At 35.9% G+C, this 24,844-nt stretch overlaps 1 protein-coding gene across 1 annotated transcript in view; it reads right to left on the bottom strand.

Moving 5' to 3' along the window:
- LOC149549291 (cytosolic endo-beta-N-acetylglucosaminidase 1-like) overlaps positions 1–24,844 on the bottom strand; it is a 231,080-nt gene that overhangs the window by 165,092 nt on the left and 41,144 nt on the right. The window contains exon 6 of the mRNA XM_089792735.1: positions 23,738–23,850. Coding sequence (XP_089648861.1) covers positions 23,738–23,850 — 113 coding nt within the window. The remainder of the gene's footprint in view (positions 1–23,737; positions 23,851–24,844) is intronic.

Below are 24,844 nucleotides of genomic sequence, written 5' to 3'. Positions count from 1 at the left end.
CAACAGGTTCATGAGTTCCTTTTCGCAAGAGCTTTTCAGGCTAACAGGCACCATGTTGACACCTAGTACTAGTTACCATCTTCAAATTGATGGACAGACCGAAATAGTCAACAAGTGGTTTGAGGGATATTTGTGTAACTCTGGTACGTTGGTTGTATTTGGGCGAGTATTATTATAATACCACACACCATATGTCCATTGGCATGACGCCTTTCAGAGCTCTCTATGGATACGAGGCATTATCTTTCATTAATATGGCACTTAGTGATAGTAAAGTACCCATGGCTCAGGATTGCTTACAAGAGAACCAGGATATCATGAGATATCTCAAGGAGATTTTACAGCAGGCTTAGAATCAGCAAAAGATATACGTTGACAGGCACAAGATTGAGAGAACATTTGAGGTGGATGATATGGTCTTTTTGCGCTTACAACCATATCAACAAAGCACCCTAAAAAGGGGAGGAGCTGAAAAGCTCCAACCACGTTTTTATGGTCCATACCAGGCCATCGGGAAGTGGGCGAGGTTGCATATGAGGTTGAGTTACCACCTGGCGGTAGAATTCATAATGTATTCCATGTATCATGCCTGAAAAAGGCACTTGGACAGCATATTACAGTTTCACCTGAGTTACCTCCCATGGATGAGGAAGGTAAATTGATTTTGGTTCCTGATGAGACTCTGGAAGTAAGCGAACAGCGGTTGAGAAGCAAGGTAATTCGAGAGTATTTGGTACGATGGAGAGATCTTCCCATAGAGGATGCCACTTGGAAGGGTGAGAGCATTTTACAGCATCCAGCATTACAGTTGCTTGTGGACAAGGATCTCTGAGAGGGGAGGACTGTCATGTCCCCTCTTTAACTCTGTTTAGCAGAGACTTGTGAGTCATCTTATTATGGGATCTTGTAGGCTGATAGGGTTGGATAGAGACCCAGTATGGTTATACAGTGTTGGACATTTGATGTTCTAGCAATTGTTGCTCTGTTTGGAGACATTCCCTGTTTTTAGGAGGCAATTCCTAAAAATTAGGGGGGTTATTCCTACTTTTTAGAAGGGATGATCAGGCCCAGGGTTGGTTCTCCATGAGATGATTCCTTGAGTATAGTTTCAGAGGAATAGGGTTTGTTTCCTAAGTTTTAGAAGCATCCCTAGATTTTAGAGATGAGATTGTCAGTGGATCCTTGATTTCCGACTTCAATCACAGATAGGTGACAGGATGATTTCATGGTTTGTGGTGTCTTTGGGGCATTTTGTAGCTACTTGGGTTATATTTTTAATATTTCCTAAGTTTGCGTTTAATATTTAAATAAGGCTAAGTTATAGCCATTTCGGAGTAATAAGGGGTTTCTGGCCTCATCTGGATTTCTTATCCTTTGGTGTAATAGCTCGTTGGAAAGGTCTTGAAATTTTCTAAACATTTCTCTTTTGACTCAGAGCATTTCGGTGAACGGATTTCTTTCTATTGGGGAAAAGGTCATTTTTTGGATACTTGACCACTTTAAAAATGAGAAATATATTATTATATAACCCAACGCCACATGGAGACACTTTTAGGGTTCGAGCTAAGTTTGATGGGTTATAAGGAGGTAAAGACAAAGTTCGAAGGCATTATTGACATATTATATCTTGGATTTGTGTTTTGGGCTCTAATTGAGCTGTCAGCATTTGGGACGCCAACCCCACTTGCTTTGCCTATTTGGGACGTAGCCCCCAAAACAGTGGTTTGGATTCTTGCAGTCACAAGCATCTTGGAGATTGTGCATTGTTTCTTCTAGGGAACACAGTACTAAGTCAGAGTTTTAGCTGGGGTTTGGGCATTTTACCCACGTGTGGGCAGTTTGCAGATATATGGCCGTGCCTAGCAGCCATATTCTTTCCCACGTGCAGCATTTGAGAGCTGGATTCTGGCCGTAGCTTCCTTCTGAGCTCATATTTCACCTCCACGCCTTCAGGTTGGCTTTATTCTTGGTTGTAATCATCTGGATATTATTGTAAATCTTCATTCAGCTACATATTAGGCATATATTCAAAAAATCTGCTTGAAACGACTTTGCTTTAAATGTCTTTGGAATACATTTTCAGAACTAGTTCATGTTATTGTACTTTTGTTATTACTTATTGAAAAATCATCAAAAATATAAAACAATCAAACCCTTCTGCAACTTCTATCTACTTTTGCAAGAAAATTTTAATAAATGGAGAAAACAAATTTAAAAATATAAAATTACAGCAGATCAGCAGAAGAGATCCATCAGGGATCTTTCATTCAATTTTATAATTTTTTCATAAGAAAATTATGAGTTTTGATCAATATTTCTCCTCAATAATCATGTCTGATTTTGACCGAATTTTCTTCTCAAGAATTGGGTCTGATTTGTTTATTTTCTTCTGAAATATCATTTCTAGGTTTCCCATTTTTTTTTCGCAAAAATCATGATTGGTATTGCTGGTCTAAGAGTTTTTTAATTTTTCCCAAAAAAATCATTGGTGTGGTTTCTTGCAGCCTGTTTTGAATTGTAGTGCTCATCTACAAAAGTTTTCAGTGAATCATGGTTCTTGTGGTCTATTTTGAGTCATAGCAATCATCTTGAAAGGTTTTTGGCAATTTTTTAAACAAAATCGTGGTTGTTTTTTTGAAGCCATCCAGTTTTAATGTTACTCTCCTCAAAATAGTGATTTAAGTTTGAGAAGTTGTTCTTTGTATCTCTAGCTATACTTAGGGACAATTTTGTTTTCTAACATCAAGCTGGAAGATTTTTGGTTACCTTTGTAAAGTTTCTTACCAGATTTCAAATTTGATGCTAACATATGCACAACTTTTATTGCAGGTATGAACACTGATGTCAAAGAATACATTTGCTCCAGAATTTGTATTTGTTAGTATAGAAATAACAGAGATAATAAAATGATCTTGAACTTGAAATGTAAATCAATCCTTTGATGTGTTTGCATTAATAGATTTTGATGCCTTATTATTTCAGAGGATCAAGTATACATATCACATAGAGGGGTGTGAGGGTGAATGGGCATGTCTCCGAATGGAGACATGAACATTCACCATCACACCGGTTTGGTGTCAATTAATCATGCCCGATTTGTTACAGACTTAACAGAAGTCTTAATAATGTATTACCGATCATTATGAACTGCAGCCCGATATAATATAGATCGATTGTGATCTAAAATCAAAGGAATCAAAATAAGTTTTGATCACGCCTTAAATGATCTCAAACAATATATATGAGCATCGGTTTCAACTGTGCATTGTTTCATATACTGCTATAATTCATATGCATATATATATAATAGTATGTGCATCATACTTGTATATATATATATATATATATGCTGATCACAATTATTGTCAGACCGAAGCTACATGTTTCAACAATCTTGGTCATTTCCAAAAGTTTTGCAGCATCTGGAAGGGTCTCAAACTCTCAACAGAAAATTCATGTCGCAAAGTGTTCTAAAGAGAAGGGAGCAACCTTCAAATGCATTTGTGACCAAAAAACCGACAAATTATCTTTCGTAAGGTTGTTAGAAATTAGAATGATAACCATAAAACGAGGGTATTGAAATAGTGTAATGTTTCTTTAACGGTCATCCTAGTTGTCCTAGTTTAAATTGTTCATTTTCTTGTAGCTAGGTCAGATCCCTTCTTGGGCCAACCTAAAGCTACGATATGCTAATTGGCCTTCAGCCTTAACATAAAAGATTATTGATTAATAATAATATAATTATTATATTGTTGTCAGGCAAGAGCCTACAACACAACGGTAAATTGTGAGCCTCTTATCGAAGAGATCTTGGGTTCGAATCTACCCATGCTTAATAAAATAATAATACATAATAATTAATCTTGCCTTCGGCCTCTTACCAATCAAAAAAAAAAAATTATTACTATATTGTTGTGAGATGATATAATTATTGTGATATGTAATTATATTATGTGATAATATGATTATATCATCAATTATATACTTATTATTATGTAATAATATAATTATTATATTATATTGAGGGTCCAAACTCTAGTAGGATGGTGTCCCTTCATGAATCCCATTTGTTTGGTATAAAGGAAGATTTATCTTCCTCCCTTGGATATACAAATATATATAATTAAGCCGATAAGCTTCTCCTATGGAGCGAAAGCTCCAAAATATATTAATTATTTGTCTCACACCTAGTCACTTGTCTCACGGCTCACGCTTCATAAATCATAGGTGATGGGATTCGTCTCATGCAATCGGAAAAAGAATCCGGAAAGATTTAACCAATGATGTGGAAATTCATCTCACGCCGGAAAAAGAATCCGGAAAGATTTAACGGATGATGTGGAAATTAAAAAATCAGGGGCAACAAGATAGAAATGTAAACAGCTGTGACAGCTATGAATCCGGGCTCTTAACGATTTATAAAATTAAATTAAATTTACATACACAGCTGAACTGTGATATTCATTTAAAAAAATTTACGTACACAGCTGTGACAGTTGTGAATCCGTGTTGTTACTGCTTTATTGTGTCGTCCTGCTAGCAATTTTTGAATTGCTTGACAGGGATAAGATATTTTGCATTGTAAAAAATTAATCATCGACTCAAGCTTGTCGCCACTTTAACAGTGATTTTGCATTTAAAAACAATCATCGAGTCAAGCTTGTCACCGATTTAACAGTGCTTTTGCATTTAAACAAATTTAATCCCCGATTCACGCTTTTCATTGATTGATATTTAATGCATTGCCAAAGTATACATGGACCCCATCTTAGTATTACCATACATTTTTTCTTCTGAGTTTCTGCCGAAAGGAAAGGTAAATTAAAAACCAATTGCGCGCATTAATTGTTTCTCTATTTTACCATGTTTTTTCTGCCTTCCCAGATCTGTTTATGAAATGCGCTCAGATTTTATATTTTTCCATCGATGACTTTTGCGAGTAGAGAGATTGTCGCGTCCAAGGTTACGCCAGTTAAATAGCCTTTGCAGCATGCTTTCACAATGTGCAGTTGAAACACTTTTGGGTCTTCGCTGTTTAATATACTGGATTCGATGTAGAGTAGACCATTTTAATTGGAATGACATATATGTATCCAAATTTGTTTAGAAATAAATTACATAACAGAATCAAATAAATGTGGACAGAAGCTTGAAGAAGAGATTTTTAATGAAATGACTACTATCAGAGAATGTAACATGTGTCATGGAAATTGTATTTTGCATTCACGTATGAAGGCCTTGTTGACATGTGGACAGCGGTATTCTGCAGAGCAAATGTATAAATAACGCCCCCTTGTATGGATATAGAAGCAACATTGGTTCACAAGCTCTTCATTGCCTATCAAATTCGTCTACGTTGACTAGTATGTATTTACTTGTATTACAATGTTTTGCTTTCAATACAGAGTTAGTGATAAAAACCATATTTCTTGCTGTAGCTATGGAACTATTTCTGTGCGTAATTGTTTTCAGCTCTGTGTGTTGTTGTTGTAGCCAGCCAACAGTATATCCTTACTGTGGAACATTTTGTTCTTGCTATTATATGTTGATTTCTCAGCTGTGATTTCTCGGGCTCTTTGATCCAATCTCAAAGCAAATACAGGTTTTTTATTAAATTTGCAGCTTTTTAAAAATTATAAGTCAGCTTTTACTTCCTCACTAATATATCATAGATCATCAATATGATCTGAAATATTTATGAAGATGAATGGATTTTGGCTTGTGGAGATAGTTTTGTATGCCTTTTACAGGTTAGAAATAAAAAATAGCTTCAATCTTAGGATGTTGTTTAATTATTGGATTTGTCAATGCATTTTGTTAATTTGCATCAGCCAATACATAAGTTGAATGATCTCAATGCAAATACATATTTGGAAACACTACTAAAAACAGAAGAAAATTCTTTTACAAAATACTAGAAAACACGGGTAAATAAGTAAGCAACCAAAAATGTTCAAAAAAAATCTTTAAATGTGTCTATCAATTTATACCAATGGCTCATCAATAATACAAATGCAGCAATTACCATTATTGTGCAATGCCCAAACTAATAGATATTTTTTATTACGGTGCTTTATAATTATGTAGACAACAGCAAATAAATTTGTTAAATAGGAAATCAGTATATCATCAGAAAATTATGTTTGACCCTTTACTATTCTATACAATTTCATACATTGTTAATTTTCTTAAATTAATCTATTGGCTTATCCCTTGTACCTCTCACAAGTACAAGTGCTAGTATATATAAGCAATCTACTTTATTAAGCAAATGATGTGCTTGGGGTTGATGATAAGAGTTTATCATTTATGGTTGGGAAGGCAACAGATCTGACAGCTTGGTTGTTAACAAGCACTAGTGGAAATTCAACATGGTATCAAAGCGGGTTCACTACTAGCTTGTGTGGTTTCACTTATAATGGAAGTTACATATTGTTGGGAATGGACTTCCATGTAGGGCATCAAGATTAAGTGTTGTACATAATCACAGAATATGAATGAGACAGTCAGCGTACATAGATAAGAGGATATATCAATGAAAACACGAAAAAACAGTAACTAGCGGCAATCATATAGAACTCCAATCTCTGTCACATCCTTGATTGCTTCTATTGTGATTTGGCTTGGTTGTCAAGATGTATGAAATCTTAGGAAAACCCTTCGATACATTAAAAAGAAATTCTACACTAGCATTAAGGACTAATGGAAAAAAAGAGCATACCGAATATTGGAGGAAGAATCAAAAATAGAGAAGTGCGATGGTCAATGGATCGCACCATCAGGAATCTAGTGAGGGAGTGATTCCTTAATTCCATTGATATAGTGACTAATATTTCAAGAATGGTGACTATTGTGCACAAAGGAGGTCGATTCAAAGAAAGGATGCACATGATTAAAGTGATGGGGCAACCATGTGCATGAATTTGGCGATATATCCCTATTATTGAGGCAGATCTGTTGGTATCGTTTGAATGATGATTATAAGTTGCTTTTACACAAGAGATCTTTCTCCTTCTATAGATGATTCACTTCTATAGAGTTGTGCATCACAATGGGATGAGGAGAGATGTTGTTAAGACAGTGACGAGGGCTCAAAAAGACTCAGAGAAAGAAGAGATTCCGAACAAGTTATTAGTTCACATAATGAATCAATGATTAGAACTACGAAACTATACCAACACTATCTTAGTATTCAAGCATCATCGTAAAGTCAAGACAATACACATTTATTGTATCGATCATATATGGAGACAATTAATGTCAATATGATTTGCAGTTTCGATGGTAGATAAATTTACAAAGTTTGTGATTTGAAGATACCGTAATAGGATTTGATTCTAAAACATTTGTATAGTGAAAAACATATTGATCACCATAATCTCATATCTCAAATTGAGAATGTCTCTAAAAGGGTAAGGTCAACATTGCTAATCAAGAAGTGCATCAAAGATCAGAAAATCATCATGATTGAGAAACCTTGTTATATCACTAGTTTGTAACGTTTACAAATAGTAAAATGGATGATGACATCAACACGTACTTATAATCATTTCATGCAGAGTAGACTTTCATCAATGCAATTGTTGGATCTATTAGAAAGTAAAGTCCACCAACATAATTGAGAGGGGGAGGGGGGGAGGGGGTGTGAATCAGTTATCCAACTATTAAAACATTTATCAACCTTATTAATCCGTAACCATGTGAACAATATAATGAGCAACCATAAAAAGACACAAATACACAATAACACCAAATATGTTAACTAGGGAAACCCTTGTTCAGAGGGAAAATCCCGGTGGGGATGGTACCCACACAATGATGTACTAATATAAAAGTTCCTTGTAAGAGGATGGACTCTATTAGGAGCCAATGAAATACATATCAATCTCTGTTAGGAGACTTTGAATCCCTGTTAGGAGATTCCAACCCTATTAGGAGTTGTGCCAACTCTATTAAGAGTTGTAGGAGGTAGAAGGACCCATTGTCCAAACAGCTTCAGGAGCAAGACCACCGAACTCACTGTCCAACTGATCTTTGTATTATACTTTGCAGAATAATAGAAATGAAATAACTCGAACTCCTCTATCCTCTTGACTGGATCAATCCTCTTTCAGATCTCAATACCAAATCGCCAATTTCGCATCCAATACTAATATAAAAGTTCTTTGTAAGAGGATGGACTCTATTAGGAGCCAATGAAATACATATCAATCTCTGTTAGGAGACTTTGAATCCCTATTAGGAGATTCCAACCCTATTAGGAGTTGTGCCAACTCTATTGAGTTGTAGAAGGTAGAAGGACCCATTGTCCAAACAGCTTCAGGAGCAAGACCACCGAACTCACTGTCCAACTGATCTTTGTATTATACTTTGCAGCATAATAGAAATGAAATAACTCGAACTCCTCTGTCCTCTTGACTGGATCAATCCTCTTTCAGATCTCAATACCAAATCACCAATTTCGCATCCAATAATCCCTTGGATCGCTTACATGCATTTACCAACTTCGCATATCACTTGCTCACATACAATGGAGTTCACACTTCTTCCAAACTTCACCACAAGGAAAATAACCTTCCTTTATACCATATCCGCAAAATAGTTTATTGAGTCAGCCTTAAGGCTTTCCCAATTAATTATAATAGGACCTCATTAAGATATTACAATTCGTTACATCTTTTCGCAATTACAAAACACTATTGGCTCACAATAGATACAACTTTTCCCATGTGTGGTATCCAACCTTGCACACTCGTTGATGTCATCATCGAGTTGTCTACTATCATTGTATAACTTCACTCATCGATTCTATCCATGTTAAGAGATACAATCCCAACATCAAAAATCACTTCTCAAGTACTCTATCGGCACATTGTCCTCTGTAATTCTTGAATAACTCTCACATGTCTTTGACTTTCTGTACGCGTGCTTGTCCACTTCATCAGGACACAATGTAGAACATATCCTCAATTGTGCTTGACCTCATCATCAATACACAGTCTTTACGACCTCGTTCTTTGTCTGCTACTCTGTCAGTCTTTACAAAAACAATACTATGTTGACAAACATAGTCATAAATGCAACATGACAATCATGCTAACCATCTCTCCAATGCTTATGACACTCCCCCAAAGGAATACTATCAGCATTCATGCTAACAATCTCCCCCTTTGGCATTAATGGCAACGTAGATGGAAAACATCTAAGTTTCAAGAATACCAAATCCAACTCTGTAGTTGTTCTCTTCTTTCCAAGTATTCTTCATCAATCAAATTTGAAACTTACAGGAACAACTCTTCATCTATGCATTCTCATTCTTACATGCATGGAAATCGATTGTTCACACATCTCCCCCATTGATACAACTCAATGTTTCTCATCATAGACATCAATTAACTCATGAACAATTCTACCCCATACATACATCTCCCACATGCTATTAAAAGATATTTTTCATGTACAATTCTCCCCCATTGACATCAATGACAAAGGCTTCACTATGTCAATCATTTGCTCCAAGTCTTCAACCAACTCAACTGTCCAAAGACACTACTCTTTACCAACTACCAAGAGTCCTTGATGTCTCTACTCATCACAGATACTCCCCCATACAAGAAGCATCAGCATTCAGTCCAAATAAACAATAGTGCTTTGTACCATTGGACTGATGCACTCCCTGCATCATCTACTCAGAAGTAGGCAGGGGCATAACCCCAAGCATACCTCGCAAATATTCCAACGTATCCTTGGGTAAAGGCTTTGTGAAGATATTTGCAATCTGCTCTTTTGTATTCACATACTCTAGTATGATTTCTTTCTTTGCAATTTTCTCTCTTAAAACATGATACTTAATTGATATCTGCTTAGTCTTAGAATAACACAGGATTTTTAAACATACTTACTGTACTTGTGTTATCACAATGTATGATAACAGGTTCTGAAAACTCTATGCCAATGTCCTTCAACATCTACTTCATCCACATGATCTGATTACATTTGTTTGTTGCTGCTACATACTCTACTTTTATTGTACTTTCTGAGATACCGTCTTGCTTCTTGCTTAGCCAAGAAACCAATCTTCCTCTAAGAAAAAATGCTCCATTGCTAGTGCTCTTTCTTTCATCCGTATTGCCTCCCAATCCAAACCAGTATATGCGCACAAAGTAAAGTCACTTGCTCTATCATACCACAAGCCAAAAATCAGGTGTACTCTTCAATTATCTGAATATTCTCTTTCCTGTTGTATAATGTGCTTCTCTAAGATCTGCTTGAAATCTTGCTACTATACCAACTGCATTTGCTATATTTGGTCTGGTGTGACTCAAATATTGCAAACCTCCAATCATGGATCTGTACTTCTTTTGCTCAACTATAGGTGTCTCATATTTGCTAGATAACTTGTGACCAGTTATCATAGGTGTACCTATTACGATAATAGATAAGCTTCTATTGTTAGTTAATGGTTATATGTTTGTAATCTATTGTAAATATTAGAATGTTTCGAATATTTAGTTAGTTGTAGTTATTTGTTAGCTTTCTTTTAGCTAGAATAGAATATTTCTATTCTTTATGATCGTTTCCTAAGGAAACATCACTTTATTCTTTTGTATATATAGACCTCTCAATCTCTACTAATAACAAGCAAGTATTTTACCAATTACTTCGTTATATGGTATGAAAGCCAATACTTCAAATTCTTTCAAAAAAATTATAATTTCTTTCAAAATTATTTCTAAGGTTTTTCTCAATAGCCCGTCTAGGGTTTCCATTTTTCGTGAGAAATTCGTTTGTTCCAATCTCAGTTACGGTAGATTCTTTGGAGACCAGCTTTCTGGAAATCGCAACTAGTTTTTCCCTAATTATTTTGGCAAAAATCGTGATCCTAGTCTTGCATTTTCACAGCTTAATCTGCAACTCGCATCCGATATTTTTGCACACATCTGATATTTGGCTCGAGGTTTGTTTTTGGTCTTCAAATCGTGAGTCTTTTTTGCAACCATTCTACCCACATTCGAGCGCCTTTTTTGGAGTCATTCTTGGGTCAAATTGCCATTTTTTTGGACTCAAATCTCCAACGTCATCTCTACCTGCAAATCGCAATCTGTGCAAAATTGGCCTTTTTTTGCCTGCAAAACCCATTTTTACTACAACTTTTTTGCCTCCGTAACCACCAACTAGGGTTTTGTTCGAAAACCCTAATTTTAAGGTTCGAGAGTTTTTTCTAATCATAGATTCTTGGTGGGTTTTTTCAGAGCTCAACTGGGCTGTCCAATTTTTGTAGGTGCCTCATTTTTCGTGCCTCAATTTTTGCGAAAGTGAATCCAGAAACTAACAACATATTGTTTTTGGATTTTTCAAACTCTCTTCTGGGTACCCCCTCAAATTTTTTGGGTCTTCAGTTTGTTTGCCTCAAAGAACGTGCCTTCGCAAATTTTCACACTTTTTCATTGAAAAAAGTGCTATGGCATCTTTGACTAATATTCTGCTTGAAGGCAATTCGAAATCAATGGTCAAAATTACAGCACATGGAAGCAATGGATACTAGCCATCTTTGAATATCGAAATACCAATCAGATTGTTTTGGGTGTTACAAAGCATTCGACTGCAACTAGTACTGATCAGTATACATGGCATCTCAATAACTGGGAGGTAGTAATGCTTCTCAAATTATCCATCGCTGATGATCTACTCCCTCAAATTCCATTCGGCAAAACAACTGTCGAGATATGGGAGCATTTGAAGAAACTTCATGAGACATCAAACAAAAGCAGAGCCTTCTTTCAAAAGAACACTCTGTTTTCTATTATCATGGATGAGCGAACAGCGCTCCAAGCTCACCTAAATAGAATTCAAGAAATATGTGATCACTTGCTTGCCATTGGTCACAAGATGGAGGAAGAGGACATTGTGGTCATAACCCTCAAAAGTTTACCCAAGTCCTACGAGCATTTTATTGAGACTCTCAACATCGTTTCTACTAGTGTTCATCTAAAGCTCGCGGATCTCTGCACACTTCTACTTTAGCAAAATAGGTGAAACAATAGTTCGGTAGCAATTCCAACTCCACCTCTATAGAGCAAGCCTTTGCTGCTAAATCCGTTCAGAAGGATAAAGGCAAGTCTCAGCAGTCTTCTCAACAGAAGTCCTCTGCTCTAGCTTCAAAAGGCTCCCGGAAGAATAACATTCAATGCAACTATTACTATAAGTTTGGTCACATGAAGGTTGAATGTTGGAAATGCTTAGCTGCCCAATCTAAGCAATCAAGATTGCAACCCAAAACGAATAGTGCAGAGCACACTAAGCAAACAGAATCTACTTTTTACGTCTTCATGGCTAAAAGACCTGCAGATCATGTGAAGTCATCTGCTTGGTACACTGATTCAGGTGCCTCTCATCATTTCACACACCACAGAGACTGGTTCACTTATTACCACCCTTACTCATATTATGTTATTTTTGGTGGCGGAGAAGAGTACACCATTGTTGGTAAAGGCAACATTTAGATTCAATCTGCTACGAGGAATCTCATTTTCCTCGATGTGTACTACATTCTAGGGATGGAACTAAATCTACTCTCAGTCAGTTAGTTACTACAACATTCTCCACAGGTTGATGTCACCTTCAGTTCACAATAGTGTACCATCACTGATTGAGCGACTCAGTCAATTGTTGCAGTAGGTCTTGAGGATCATTGTTTTTTCTGATTTACTAATTCTTGTGATTCTTGGGACTTAGCTACTGCTGCTCGATGATCTTCTATTAGCACACTTTGGCATCAATGGTATGGGCACTTAAATGCGCATTATCTCTCTCATCTTGCTTGGGAAGAGCTTGTCCTCGGTTTTCCAAAGATTCAAACTCAGTAGCTTAGACTTTCTGATGCATGCCAAGTTGGGTACGAACATCACACACCTTTCACCAATGGCAATTCATGGCAAGCTTCTCAAGTACTTTGGCTTGTTCATGCCAATATCTGCAGCCCTATGGCCACTTCTCTTGTTCTTGGGTCCAGGCATTTTTTATTGTTTGTTGATGATTTTAATAGAAAAATGTGGGTGTATTTTCTTAAAAAGAAATCAGATGCATTTCCTGTATTTCATAAGTTTAAACCTTTAGTTGAAAAAGAGTCTAGGAAATCTATTATTACTCTTAGATCAGACTATGGGAGAGAATTTTGTTCTAATGAATTCTCTAGCTTATTGGATACTCATGGCGTCAAACGTCGGTTAACCACACCCCACACACCGCAACAGAATAGTGTAGTTGAATGTCGGAACAAAACAATCACCGAGATGGCTCGATCTATGCTCGAACACAAACATGTTCCGAAGAAGTTCTGGGTAGAAGCAGTTAACACTACAGTTTATCTTCTGAACTGATCACCCACAGTGGCGGTCAAAGGTAAGACTCTAGAAGAGGCATGGTTAGGTCGCACACCCAAAATTAGTCTCTTGAAGGCTTTTGGCTCCCTTGCTCTTGTTTGGATCCCTGATGAGTCATGCACCAAGTTGGATGCCAAGAGTTAGAAACTCATGCTTGCTGGATACAGTAGTCTTCACAAAGCCTACTACTTGATCGACACTAAGACATCTCATCTCATGTACAGTTGTGATAGTGTTTGATGAGCAGCGAGGACCATTCGTGCCTGTTTCTCCTATTCTTGATCCAGTAGACCAACCTATGAAGGCTCATGATTTGGGAGTTAGGCTTCCATTAGGTCTACTTGATGGGAGGGCTCCAGTAGCCCGTGCAGCTCTAGTTATACCTGTGATCCCCATACAAACTCCTCCAGCTTCTCCTACAAGATCACCCAGCATTATAGATGCTTCACCTAAGTTTGATCCCAATTCTTTTGATCAGGAACCTGATCACCAAGCATCTTCTGATACTAATGTTGGTCGTTCTCCTCTCTGGCCTAAGTGGTGGTCTAAGACACTTCCTGATCTTCGTGATGATCAGCTCATTGATAGGAGAACTGCTCAAAAAAAGAGCAAACCTATAGAGTTTGTTAACTTTTCTCTCATGGCCAACATTCACAGTGTGTTTGAACCTCAAAAATATTCTAAGGCTTAAGGAATTTCAGAGTGGGAATAGGCCATAAAATCTGAACACCAGAGCCTACAAAAGAATAACACCTAGATCCTTTCTGATCTTCCACCAGGGAAGAAACCCATTGGTTGCAAATGGGTTTACAAAATCAAATACAAATTTGATGGTACTTTGGATAAGTATAAAGCTCGTTTAGTTATGAAAGGCTTTTCTCAACGTTGGGGCATCGATTATGAGATCTTTGCTCCTACTGCAAAGATGAGCACCATCAAATTAGTCCTAGCCATGGCAGCACATTTTGGCTAGAAGGTCCATCGGATGGACGTCAAGAGTGCTTTCTTGAATGGTGATCTCCACGAAGAGGTCTGCATGACAAAACCTCTTGATTTCAAGGTTGTTGGTAAAGAACATCAGGTTCACAAATTAGTGAAAGCTCTCTATGGCATAAAGCAGGCCCCTCGAGCATTGTACGTGAAAATTGATAAGTATCTCAATGATCACGGCTTCTAGAGGAGTTCTTCAAGCTCAAATTTGTATATCAAGACTACTAACAGTGACATCATCCTTGTAATGACCCTTACTATAAAGGCCACTGAAACCCTCAAACTGGACTTAGGAATTTTGTCAAACAGTTGGCATGTAACCGAATAAGGCTGCAATATTACTAATTGTTGTACAACAAAACCTCAATATATGATGCCAATAATGTATGAACAACAATTCCAGATTATAACACTACCAATCTAAGAGATAGATGACAATATGAAACTCAAATATGAAGTCCAATGCAATTCTGATTTTATGACAGCAAATAGAACTGATTACAATGAGAGACTGTCACAACTATGCACTTCTAACACATCAAGCTCTTGACAATGCAATGTTATGACATGAACAATAACCCAGTTCAGATTTGGAATGCAAATGACGAAACTTTTACAACAGTTATTAATGACTGGAAATAACTATTTATGCAATGACAGTGCTGACTGTTCTAATCCAGAACATGCAATATTTTGGCAATCAAAACTTCAGTTTGTGCACCTGGAATAGCTCCAATTTTGCCGGATATGAATGCTGAATTAATGCCACACGAAGACCTCACAATCTGCCCCAAACCAACTCACAAAATTGCTGCTGCTGCCTAATTGACAGGGCCGTACAGGTACGGCCTGGTACGGCTGCTAGATAAAAATATTGCAGCGTTTTTTGTCACTCCAAAAGCAATAAATCTGGGCGCCTAGGGTTGCTGAATAACCCCTTAAAATATGAAATTCATCCGTCAAGCCAATTAGGAGTTATGAGCAAAAACGTGGGTCCAAACCCTGGACTGGCAATCTGAAAATAATGCACAACTGTGTCTACAAACCCTGTTAATCAATCCACAAATGCTAGGGCACAACTGAAACCCTTATTCCAACCAAAGTAAACCCTTATAACTGAATCTCAATGAAGTCCAAATGAGATGGCTGAATTACCAACTCCTCAAATGCAACAATTCAGGTGATATTTCACACCCTCAAAGTCGCCAATCCAAGGGAGTGATTCGTTCCCAAAGATCAAATAATTTGCAGACCCAAGAGAATACAAATTTGCTCCACAATGGAAGAAGTAGAAGAAATCTCAAATCCAAGCATGTCCAAAATGAGAGGCCCAGCCCTCTATTTATTCACTTTTCTAAGAAGTTGCTAGAACTTCTAGAAACATCCTTTATAAAATCTCATTATAATGCACTTTTTCTAAAACTTCTAGAAACATCCTTTATAAAATCTCATTATAATGCACTTTTTATAATAAAGTAATTTTATACACTTTTTATAATAAAGTAATTTTATAAAATAAAAAGTGCAACTCAACTTAAAATTATAACATGTAGGCCCCAATAACACATAATAATAAAATATAACCTCTTAACACTTCTTCAAGAGCAAGATATGACCATCTAATCCGCAGAATTGACTCTCTCTCCACACCATTTGCCTACGAGAGTCTGGAATAGGCAAAATCCATGATCAATGTCATGTCGAACTAAAGAGGGGACATTACAATCCTTTTGGTTATTTATGTAGATGATTTGATTATCACTAGCAGTTCGACATCTTTGATTCAAGGAATCAAACAAAATTTATGTCATTCTTTTGATATGACTAACCTTAGGCTCATGTATTATTGCCTAGGTGTTGAGGTTTGGCAACAGTCTTCTAGTATATTCATCTCTTAATCCAAATATGTCAAGGCTTGGTTAGACAAATTTCCTATGCAGGATTGCAAGCCTGCATCTACACCCATAGAGAAAGATCTCAAGTTATCAGCCAAGTCTAATTCTCTTGCCGTTGATGATACTACATATAGGCAACTAGTAGGCAGGATTGCAAGCCTACATCTACACTCATAGAGAAAGATCTCAAGTTATCAGCCAAGTCTGATTCTCTTGCCGTTGATGATACTACATATAGGCAACTAGTAGGCAGTCTCATCTATCTCTCTACTACTAGGTCTGATATCAGCTTCGTAGTTAGCTACATCTTACGCTTTATGATAGCTCCCAAGGCTGATAATTGGATGGTAGCAAAGCGTGTGCTTTGTTATGTGAAGGGCACTTTGGATTATGTACTTCTTTACTCACGGAGTTCTAATCCTACTCAGTGGGTTCATAGATTCGAATTGGGCAAGCTCTGTTGACAATGAAAAGTCAACTTCTAGATATGTGTTCAATTTGGGAACCGGTGTCATCACATGGACCAGTAAGAAGCAGCAGGCAACTTCTCTCTCCTCTAAAAAGGTCGAATATAGAGGGACGATCAAGGTAGGTTGTGAAGATGTTTCGCTTCGTCGGATACTTGGGGATATGTAGATGTCACTAGCAAGATCGACCACTTTGTTTGTTGATAAAAAAGGCGTTATCAAGTTAGCACAAAATCCGGTCTTCCATGAACGAATAGAGCATGTGGGTGTTCACTGTCACTACATACAACAACTGGTTGAAGACGAGACAATAGAATTGCAATATGTTCATACCACAGATCAGACTACAAACATTCTCATCAAGCCTCTTGGTCCTGATAAGTTTGTCACATTCAAAAGACAATTTGGTGTTGTGGATAGATTAACCATTAAGGGAGGGTATTACGATAATAGATAAGCTTCTATTATTAGTTAATGGTTATCTATTTGTAATCTATTTTAATCTATGGTTATCAGTTTGTAACCTATTGTTAATGGTTAACAAGCAAATATTTTACCAATTACTTCGTAATAGTACCAACAGGCTTACAACTTTCCAAGCCAAATCTTTTCAACAAGTCTTTCAAATACTTAGTATGTTATAGGAAAATACCATCACTAGTCTACACAATTTGTAGACCTAAAAAATATTTCATCTCACCAATCATACTCATCTCAAATTCATTCTTCATTTCATCAGCATATTTTTCATTTGCTTCATCATTGCCTACAAAGATTATGTCATCCACAAATATCACAATGATCAACAATCCATTCTCAATCTCTTTCAAATACAAATTACTATCTGTCGTACCTTTAGCAAATCTCATCTTTGCGAAATGCTTGTCCAACTTTGTATACCAAGTTCTAGGTGCTTGCTTTAGACCATACAATGCTTTCTTCAATCTACATACCATATCCTTTTCTTTTGTCAAAGGAAATCCTTCGGGCTGCTCAATGTAGACTTCTTCAGAAATGTTGACTTTACATCCATCTAATACACTTTGAACTTCTTACTTGCTGCATAAGCCAAGAACATTCTTACTACTTCAATTCTGGCAATAGGGCCAAATGTCTCTTCATAGTTTATACCTTATTGCTGTGAATATCCTTTGCGTACCAATCTTGTTTTATTTATTACAACCTCACCTTGTTCATTCATCTTGTTTCTGAAAACCCATTTAGTTCCTACAACATTCTTCTCTTTAGGTCTAGGAACCAATTCCAATGTCTCATTCTTCACAATATGATCCAATTCTTCTTTCATTGCTTGAGTCGAATAATCATCCTTGCATGCCTCATCTGCACTCTTTGGGTCAACCTGAGAAATCAAACACAATTCTTCATGTACTTTGTTTCTTGTCAATACTCATTTTTCCTTGCTTCCAATAATCTGATTTTCAGTGTGATTCTTTGTCAAATTCCTGTTAGGTGTAGGCATTACTGTCTCAACTCTTACTTCTTCTCTAGGTTCAGATCTTGGTTCTTCTCTTTGTTCAACAATTTGAACATCATTCTACAAATCATTGTTAGTCTCAAAGAAAACTTCAACATTTTCTATAACAGGTTTAGGATTAGCTTCTTCATCAGATTATAATCCAACATTCTTTCTTTGACTCCAAACTTTTCATTCACTTTTACATTTGCGCACTCAACAATAGTCTTAGGTCTTTGTTTAAAACATCTATAAGCTTTTCTTCTCAATGAATAACCAAGGAACATACCTTCGTTGCTTCTTGCATCAAACTTACCAATATCATCATCTCTCTTTATGTAACACTTCCGAAAATTCTGAAATACTTCACTAAGGGTGTATGTTCATTGTGTATAATGTTGTATTAATTGCTTCTCTCCAAAATGTCTTTGATACATCATTCTCAAACATCATGGCCCTCGCTGCTTCTGTTACAGACCTATTTCTTCTTTCAGCAATCCCATTTTGCTCAAGGGTGTTGGGTGCTAATAATTGTCTCTTTATGCCATTCACTTCACAAAAGGTGTTAAACTCATTCGAGGTAAACTTTCCACCTCTATCTGATCTTAAACATTTGATCTTCAACCCAGATTCATTCTCAACTCTATTCTTAAACAACTTACACTTTTCAAATGCCTCAAATTTTTCTTTAAGAAACGCTACCCACATCATCCTAGTAAAATCATCAACGAAAATCATGAAATACCTTTCACCGTAGAATCCTCTTATTCTGGTAGGACCACTCAAATCTGTATGAACAATCTCCAATTTCACTGTGGTAAAGAACTTCTTGCTAAGAAAGGAAACTTTCTTCTGCTTAGCCATAACACATTCTTTGCACACAACATTGGTAGGCTTCACAGTTTTAGGTAAATTTCTGACAGAAAATGTACTACTAGCCTTCACAACATTATCAAAGTTTATATGACAAAACCTTCTATGCCACAACCAACTGTTATCCACCTTTGCAACCAAACATGTCGTCTCTGTAGGGTTCAATTGAAAAACATTACCTCTGGATCTTGTACCAGTGCTAATCAACTTACCATTTTTATCCTTGATAATGCATGTCTTCTCTGTGAATTGTAGTTGATATCCTTTATGAACCACCTATCCAACACTCAATAGGTTATGTTTTAATCCATCAAAAAAATAGACATTATTCAATGTTAGTCTTTCCATCAAGAGTAATAGATCCTATTCCCTTGATATAAAAAGTTGCATTGTTACCAACTCTAACCATCCCTCCATCATGACTACTGAACTTAACAAACTTACTCATGTCACCGGTCATATGATGCGAACCACAACTATCTATGATCCAATCAGCCTTCTTTTCAAACTATGAAACTAGGGCTTTCTCTTCTCTAACTTCTTCTTTAATAGCTACAAATCCTATTTCATCATCACTTTCACTTTGAACTCTTTCATCAAATTCATCATCTTTGTTTGCATACAAACAATCTCTAGGTCTTCTAGACTTGAAATTCTTCTTATACTTTTTGTCTCTTTTAGGACACTTAGAAGCATAATGACCAAATTCATTATAAGTCCAACATTTGAAGATGCTCTTACCGTCTAGTTCTCTCCTTACAAGCAAGGCCATTCCTTCTTCAATTCTTCTATCCTCCTCAAATCTGGATCTTCTGCTACTAGCATAGTCTCCACTAGTGCTTGCACTTCTTGACAAGGAAGGGCAAACACTTAATGCACTAAAAATTGTTTCCACTCTTGACAATTCTCCAAATTGCTTCAAGCTCACTTCTGTTACTTCCAATCTTCCAAGTAGAGTCTCTTTGGTAAACTTTTCAGTGCAAGGTATCAATTGCTCAATCATTTGTGATGTCTGCCTAAATGGTGGTGTCAAGGTTTTCAAGATCTTCCATACAATCTCATCTTCATCTTTAGATCCTTTGCAAGACTTACTTCCTGCAACAATTTCTAATATTCTACCTATATAACTTCTTCCAAATTCATCTTCCATCATCTTAGCATCTTGAAACAAACATATCCAATTCTGTAATCTAATTCTTTTAGCATGCACATCACCTTCAAAAGTAGATTTTAAAACTTTCCAAATTGCATGAGATGTCTCTAAGGATTTTACCTGATTGTATTTGTTTTCACGAAGAGTTGACAATAATGCTTCTCTAGCAAGCATGTTGCACATAAACAGATCTCTTTCAACTTCATTGCATTCTTCAAGTTTGCAGTCTTCCAAAATCTTCTTTCCATTCTTTGTCATCAGCCAATATCCTAGACCCATACATAGAAGATGTGTCTTCATCTTCTCTTTCCAGCGGTCATAGTAAACTCCATCAAATTTAGGACTATCCTTTCTAAAATGACCTGCCATTGATCTCCTTAAGGTGCTAAGCTTTTCTTTCAAGGACCTGATGCTCTAATACCAATTGCTAGAAAGTAAAGTCCACCAAGATAACTAAGAGGGGTGGGTGAATCAGTTATCCAACTATTAAAATAGTTATCAACCTTATTAATCATTAACTATGTGAACAATATAATCAGCAACCATAAGAAAATACACATACACAATAACACCAGATATGTTAACTAGGGAAACCCTTGATCAGAGGGAAAACTCGACAGGGATGGTACCCACAAAATGATGTACTAATATAAAAGTTCCTTGTAAGAGGATGGACTCTATTAGGAGCCAATGAAATTCATTCAATACATATCAGTTCTTATTAGGAGACTTTAAATCCCTATTAGAAGATTCCAACCCACTATCCAAATAGCTTCAGGGGCAAGACCACCGAACTTATTGTCCAACTAATCTTTATATTATTCTTTGCAGAATAATAGAAATGAAATAACTCGAACTCCTTTGTCCTCTTGACTAGACCAAAACCTCTTTCAGATCTCAATACCAAATCGCTAACTTCGCATCCAATAATCCCTTGGATCACTTACACGCATTTACCAACTTCGCATATCACTTGCTCACATACAATAGAATTCGCACTTCTTCCATACTTCACCACAAGGAAATTAACCTTCCTTTATACCATATCCTCAAAATAATTTACTGAGTCGGCCTTGAGGCTTTCCCAATTGATTATAATAGGACCTCATTAAGATATTACAATTCATTACATCTTTTTGCAAATACAAAACACTATCGGCTCACAATAGATACAACTTTCTACACGTGTGGTATCCAACCCCGCTCACTCGTTGACATCATCATTAGGCTGTCTGCTATCACTGTCTAACTTCACTCATCGTGATTCTATCCCTATTAAGAGATACAATCCAAACATCATAAACCACTTCTAAAGTACTCTGTTTGTACACTGTCCTCTTTAATTCTTGAATAACTCTCTCATGTCTTCAACTTTCTGTACGCACACTTGTCCACTTCATCAGGACACAATGTAGAACATATCCTCAACTGCGCTTGACCTCATTATCAATACACAGTCTATATGACCTTGGTCTCTGTCCGGTAATATGTCAGTCTTTATAGGACAATACTATGTTGACATCAATGACAAACACAATCATGAATGCAACATGACAATCATGCTAACCATCTCTCCAATGCTTAGGATACTCCACCATAGGAAAAACATCAGCATTCATGCTAACAAGATCATCCAAACTAGGATCAACATGTGTTTGATGTTATCGCTGCCAAAAACACCATAATCAGAGTTGGGATGGTTAAGGGTTTTATACAAGCATCAATGTGATTTCATCATGTTCATGAGACATCTATAGATGTGCCACAATATTGTCGGATTTGAGGCATCCTCATTTTAAGATTTTACACAAGTTCTTATTGTCATCTTAACATAATGTTCAGAAGGAATCCTCTGGAAGCAGCCATGATGGTTGTCACTACGTAACTTGGTTGTTTAGAAGGAATCCTCCCTAGCTAAGAGGGAATGTTGATTTTTTTGTAGCAAGGTCAAATCGCTTCTTGGGCTGACCTAGAACTACAATATGTTAATAAGCCTCCAGTCTTAGCATAAGAGATTATTGATCAATAATTATTTAAATAAAAAAAGTTTGATAGGTTATAGGTCGAAGCCTAGATTATTTATTATTTGTTGAAATTATTTTTAATTATGTGTTAAATTTGAGTAGGCTCAACTAAAGACCTCCCAAAATAGAGGCTCACAAATTACCATTGTGTTGTGGGCTCTTGCCTATAATAACACAATAATTATATTGATAATATAATTGGTATATTATTGTGAGATGTAATTATATTATGTGATAATGTAACTATATCATTAATAATATAATTATATTATTATGTAATAATATTATTATATTATAATTATAATTATATATAATATAATTATTATATTATTATTATATAATAAGATATTTATTATATTGAATTGAAGGCCCAAACTTTAGGAGGGTGGCGTCCCTTTGTGAATCCCATTTGTTTGGTGTAAAGGAAGATTTGTCTTCCTCTCTTGGATACACAATTTATATATATACGCACAATCTGCTTTATTAAGTGGATGTTGTGCTCCAGGATGGTGATAAGAATTTATCATCTATGGTTGGGAAGGAGACAGATCTGATGGTTTTCCTATGCTTAACGAGCACTGCTGTAAATTCAACATAGATGGTTTCTATTTTTGGCTTTTGTTTATGTTTGTTTCTTTTAAAAAATTTGTAATCAAATTGCTTGTATATACTGTAATCTCTAATTTCATTATTTAATATACAGTTACCAATACATGACACGTGTCCTAATCTTGTCTAGTCCTACCTATCAACCTTTTCTTTATAAGCTAGGCATCCTATGTACATTTCATATCAATCAATTCAGTTTTGCATCCATAATCAAGGAAGCTTCTCTTGGCATTCTCTCTTGTGGAAGGTTATTTTTGTTTTGCAGATGATCTTCGTGTGTGCGAAGTTCACAGCCAACTCCTACATATTTTTTGCTAAGGCTTAGTGTCTAGGGTAGTTTGCATCTCCAGGAACTTCCCTTTATAACCTGAAGAGAGATTTTACATCACATCTATTCTGGTTTGAGTTGTCTCAAAAAGAGACAAATCAAAACACTACACCTTACATATTGAGATTGCTCTTTCATATCTTTCAAATTGGATTTGATTCCATATACACATTTTAATAGATCGTGATAATAATTCATAGCAATAAAATCAATCTTTCATCCTGAATGCATTTAAAGTAGGATATAACACGTGAATCAATTTCTTTACTCCATCCTTTTGTTTGGTAACCAAATTGTGGTATCTTTCATATGTTTTCCTCTTTTAATCCTATGGGCAACGTGACTAATTAACATTTCTTTTTTAAGGGTTTGATTTCATCTTCTTTAATTCCAAAAACACCATGTCCATAGTTGGGAAAGGGTGGATGGTAGATTGGTTTGGTCCAAACATCTTGGCTGTTCTTGAGTATTTTTCAATTTGCCTGTTATAAGAATGGAAAGTTAATTCTATAAAAGCTTCAAATACAATTAGAGAATATTACCGATTGTTTGCATCCTCAAAATTTGGGTTTGGGTCAACCTCATACACCCATCCTGGAGCAAACAATGCAACAGATACAGCATCTTTTTTTGCAACGTTTATGGCAACATCTGTCTGGAACACCATCCACCAAAGAGTTATTATTAAAGACTAGGGATTCAGAAAACGAAACCATTGATGTTTTGCATTGAATAGAAAATGTTGCATTGATGTTTTATTTTTCCTTTGTCATTTTAGCAATCAATTGTGTGTCAAATCTAAATCCATGGTAAAAAAAACTCTGTTGAAATCGCATCATATTTCATAAAATTGTAGTGCTAATCAATTAATATCTCTCATTATAAATTAATTAATAATTAATTAATTACTAATTACAAAAGCGATAATCACCTCACACAATATGGAAGAATATATAATCAGTGCCAAAAAGGGAGAAATTTTCAGCCAAGGGATCATAGTCAAACAAATAACAAACATTGCCTAGTCAAACCAGTTTGGTAAGTTGCAAAGAGTTATTATTAAAGACTAGGGATTCAGAAAACGAAACCATTCATGTTTTGCATTGAATAACAAATGTTGCATTGATGTTTTATTTTTCCTTTGTCATTTTAGCAATCAATTGTGTGTCAAATATAAATTCATGGTAAAAAAACTCAGTTGAAATCACATCATATTTCATAAAATTGTAGTGTTAATCAATTTAACATCTCTCATTATAAATTAATTAATAAATAATTAATTACTAATTACAAAAGTGATAATCACCTCACACAATATGGAAGAATATATAACCAGTGCCTAAAGGAGAGGAATTTTCAGCCAAGGGATCATAGTCAAACAAATAACAAACATTGCCTAGTCAAACAAGTTTGGTAAGTTGCAAAGAGCAAGTGTAAAAGATCAGATTAGACAAAATATTGCCAAATTAGAATAAAGTGACACCTAGCTGTAATAGTCACACCCGAAAAGGAAGCACACTTTTCATGACGTACTGTAATTTTATGAAATGATGAAAGGTAACAATCGTGCCTATGAAAACCAATGCATTTTCCATTGTTAGCTTTGGTAAAAGGCAAGATACCATACCTACAAAAATATGAGCTAAAAA

The sequence above is a fragment of the Cupressus sempervirens genome, chromosome 7, assembly GCF_028749045.1.
Source record: "Cupressus sempervirens isolate cs-2001-9-10 chromosome 7, ASM2874904v1, whole genome shotgun sequence".
NCBI classification, from domain to species: domain Eukaryota; kingdom Viridiplantae; phylum Streptophyta; class Pinopsida; order Cupressales; family Cupressaceae; genus Cupressus; species Cupressus sempervirens.
Note: the sequence above shows the minus strand (reverse complement) of the source record. Positions and strands in the feature narration are given on the sequence as shown.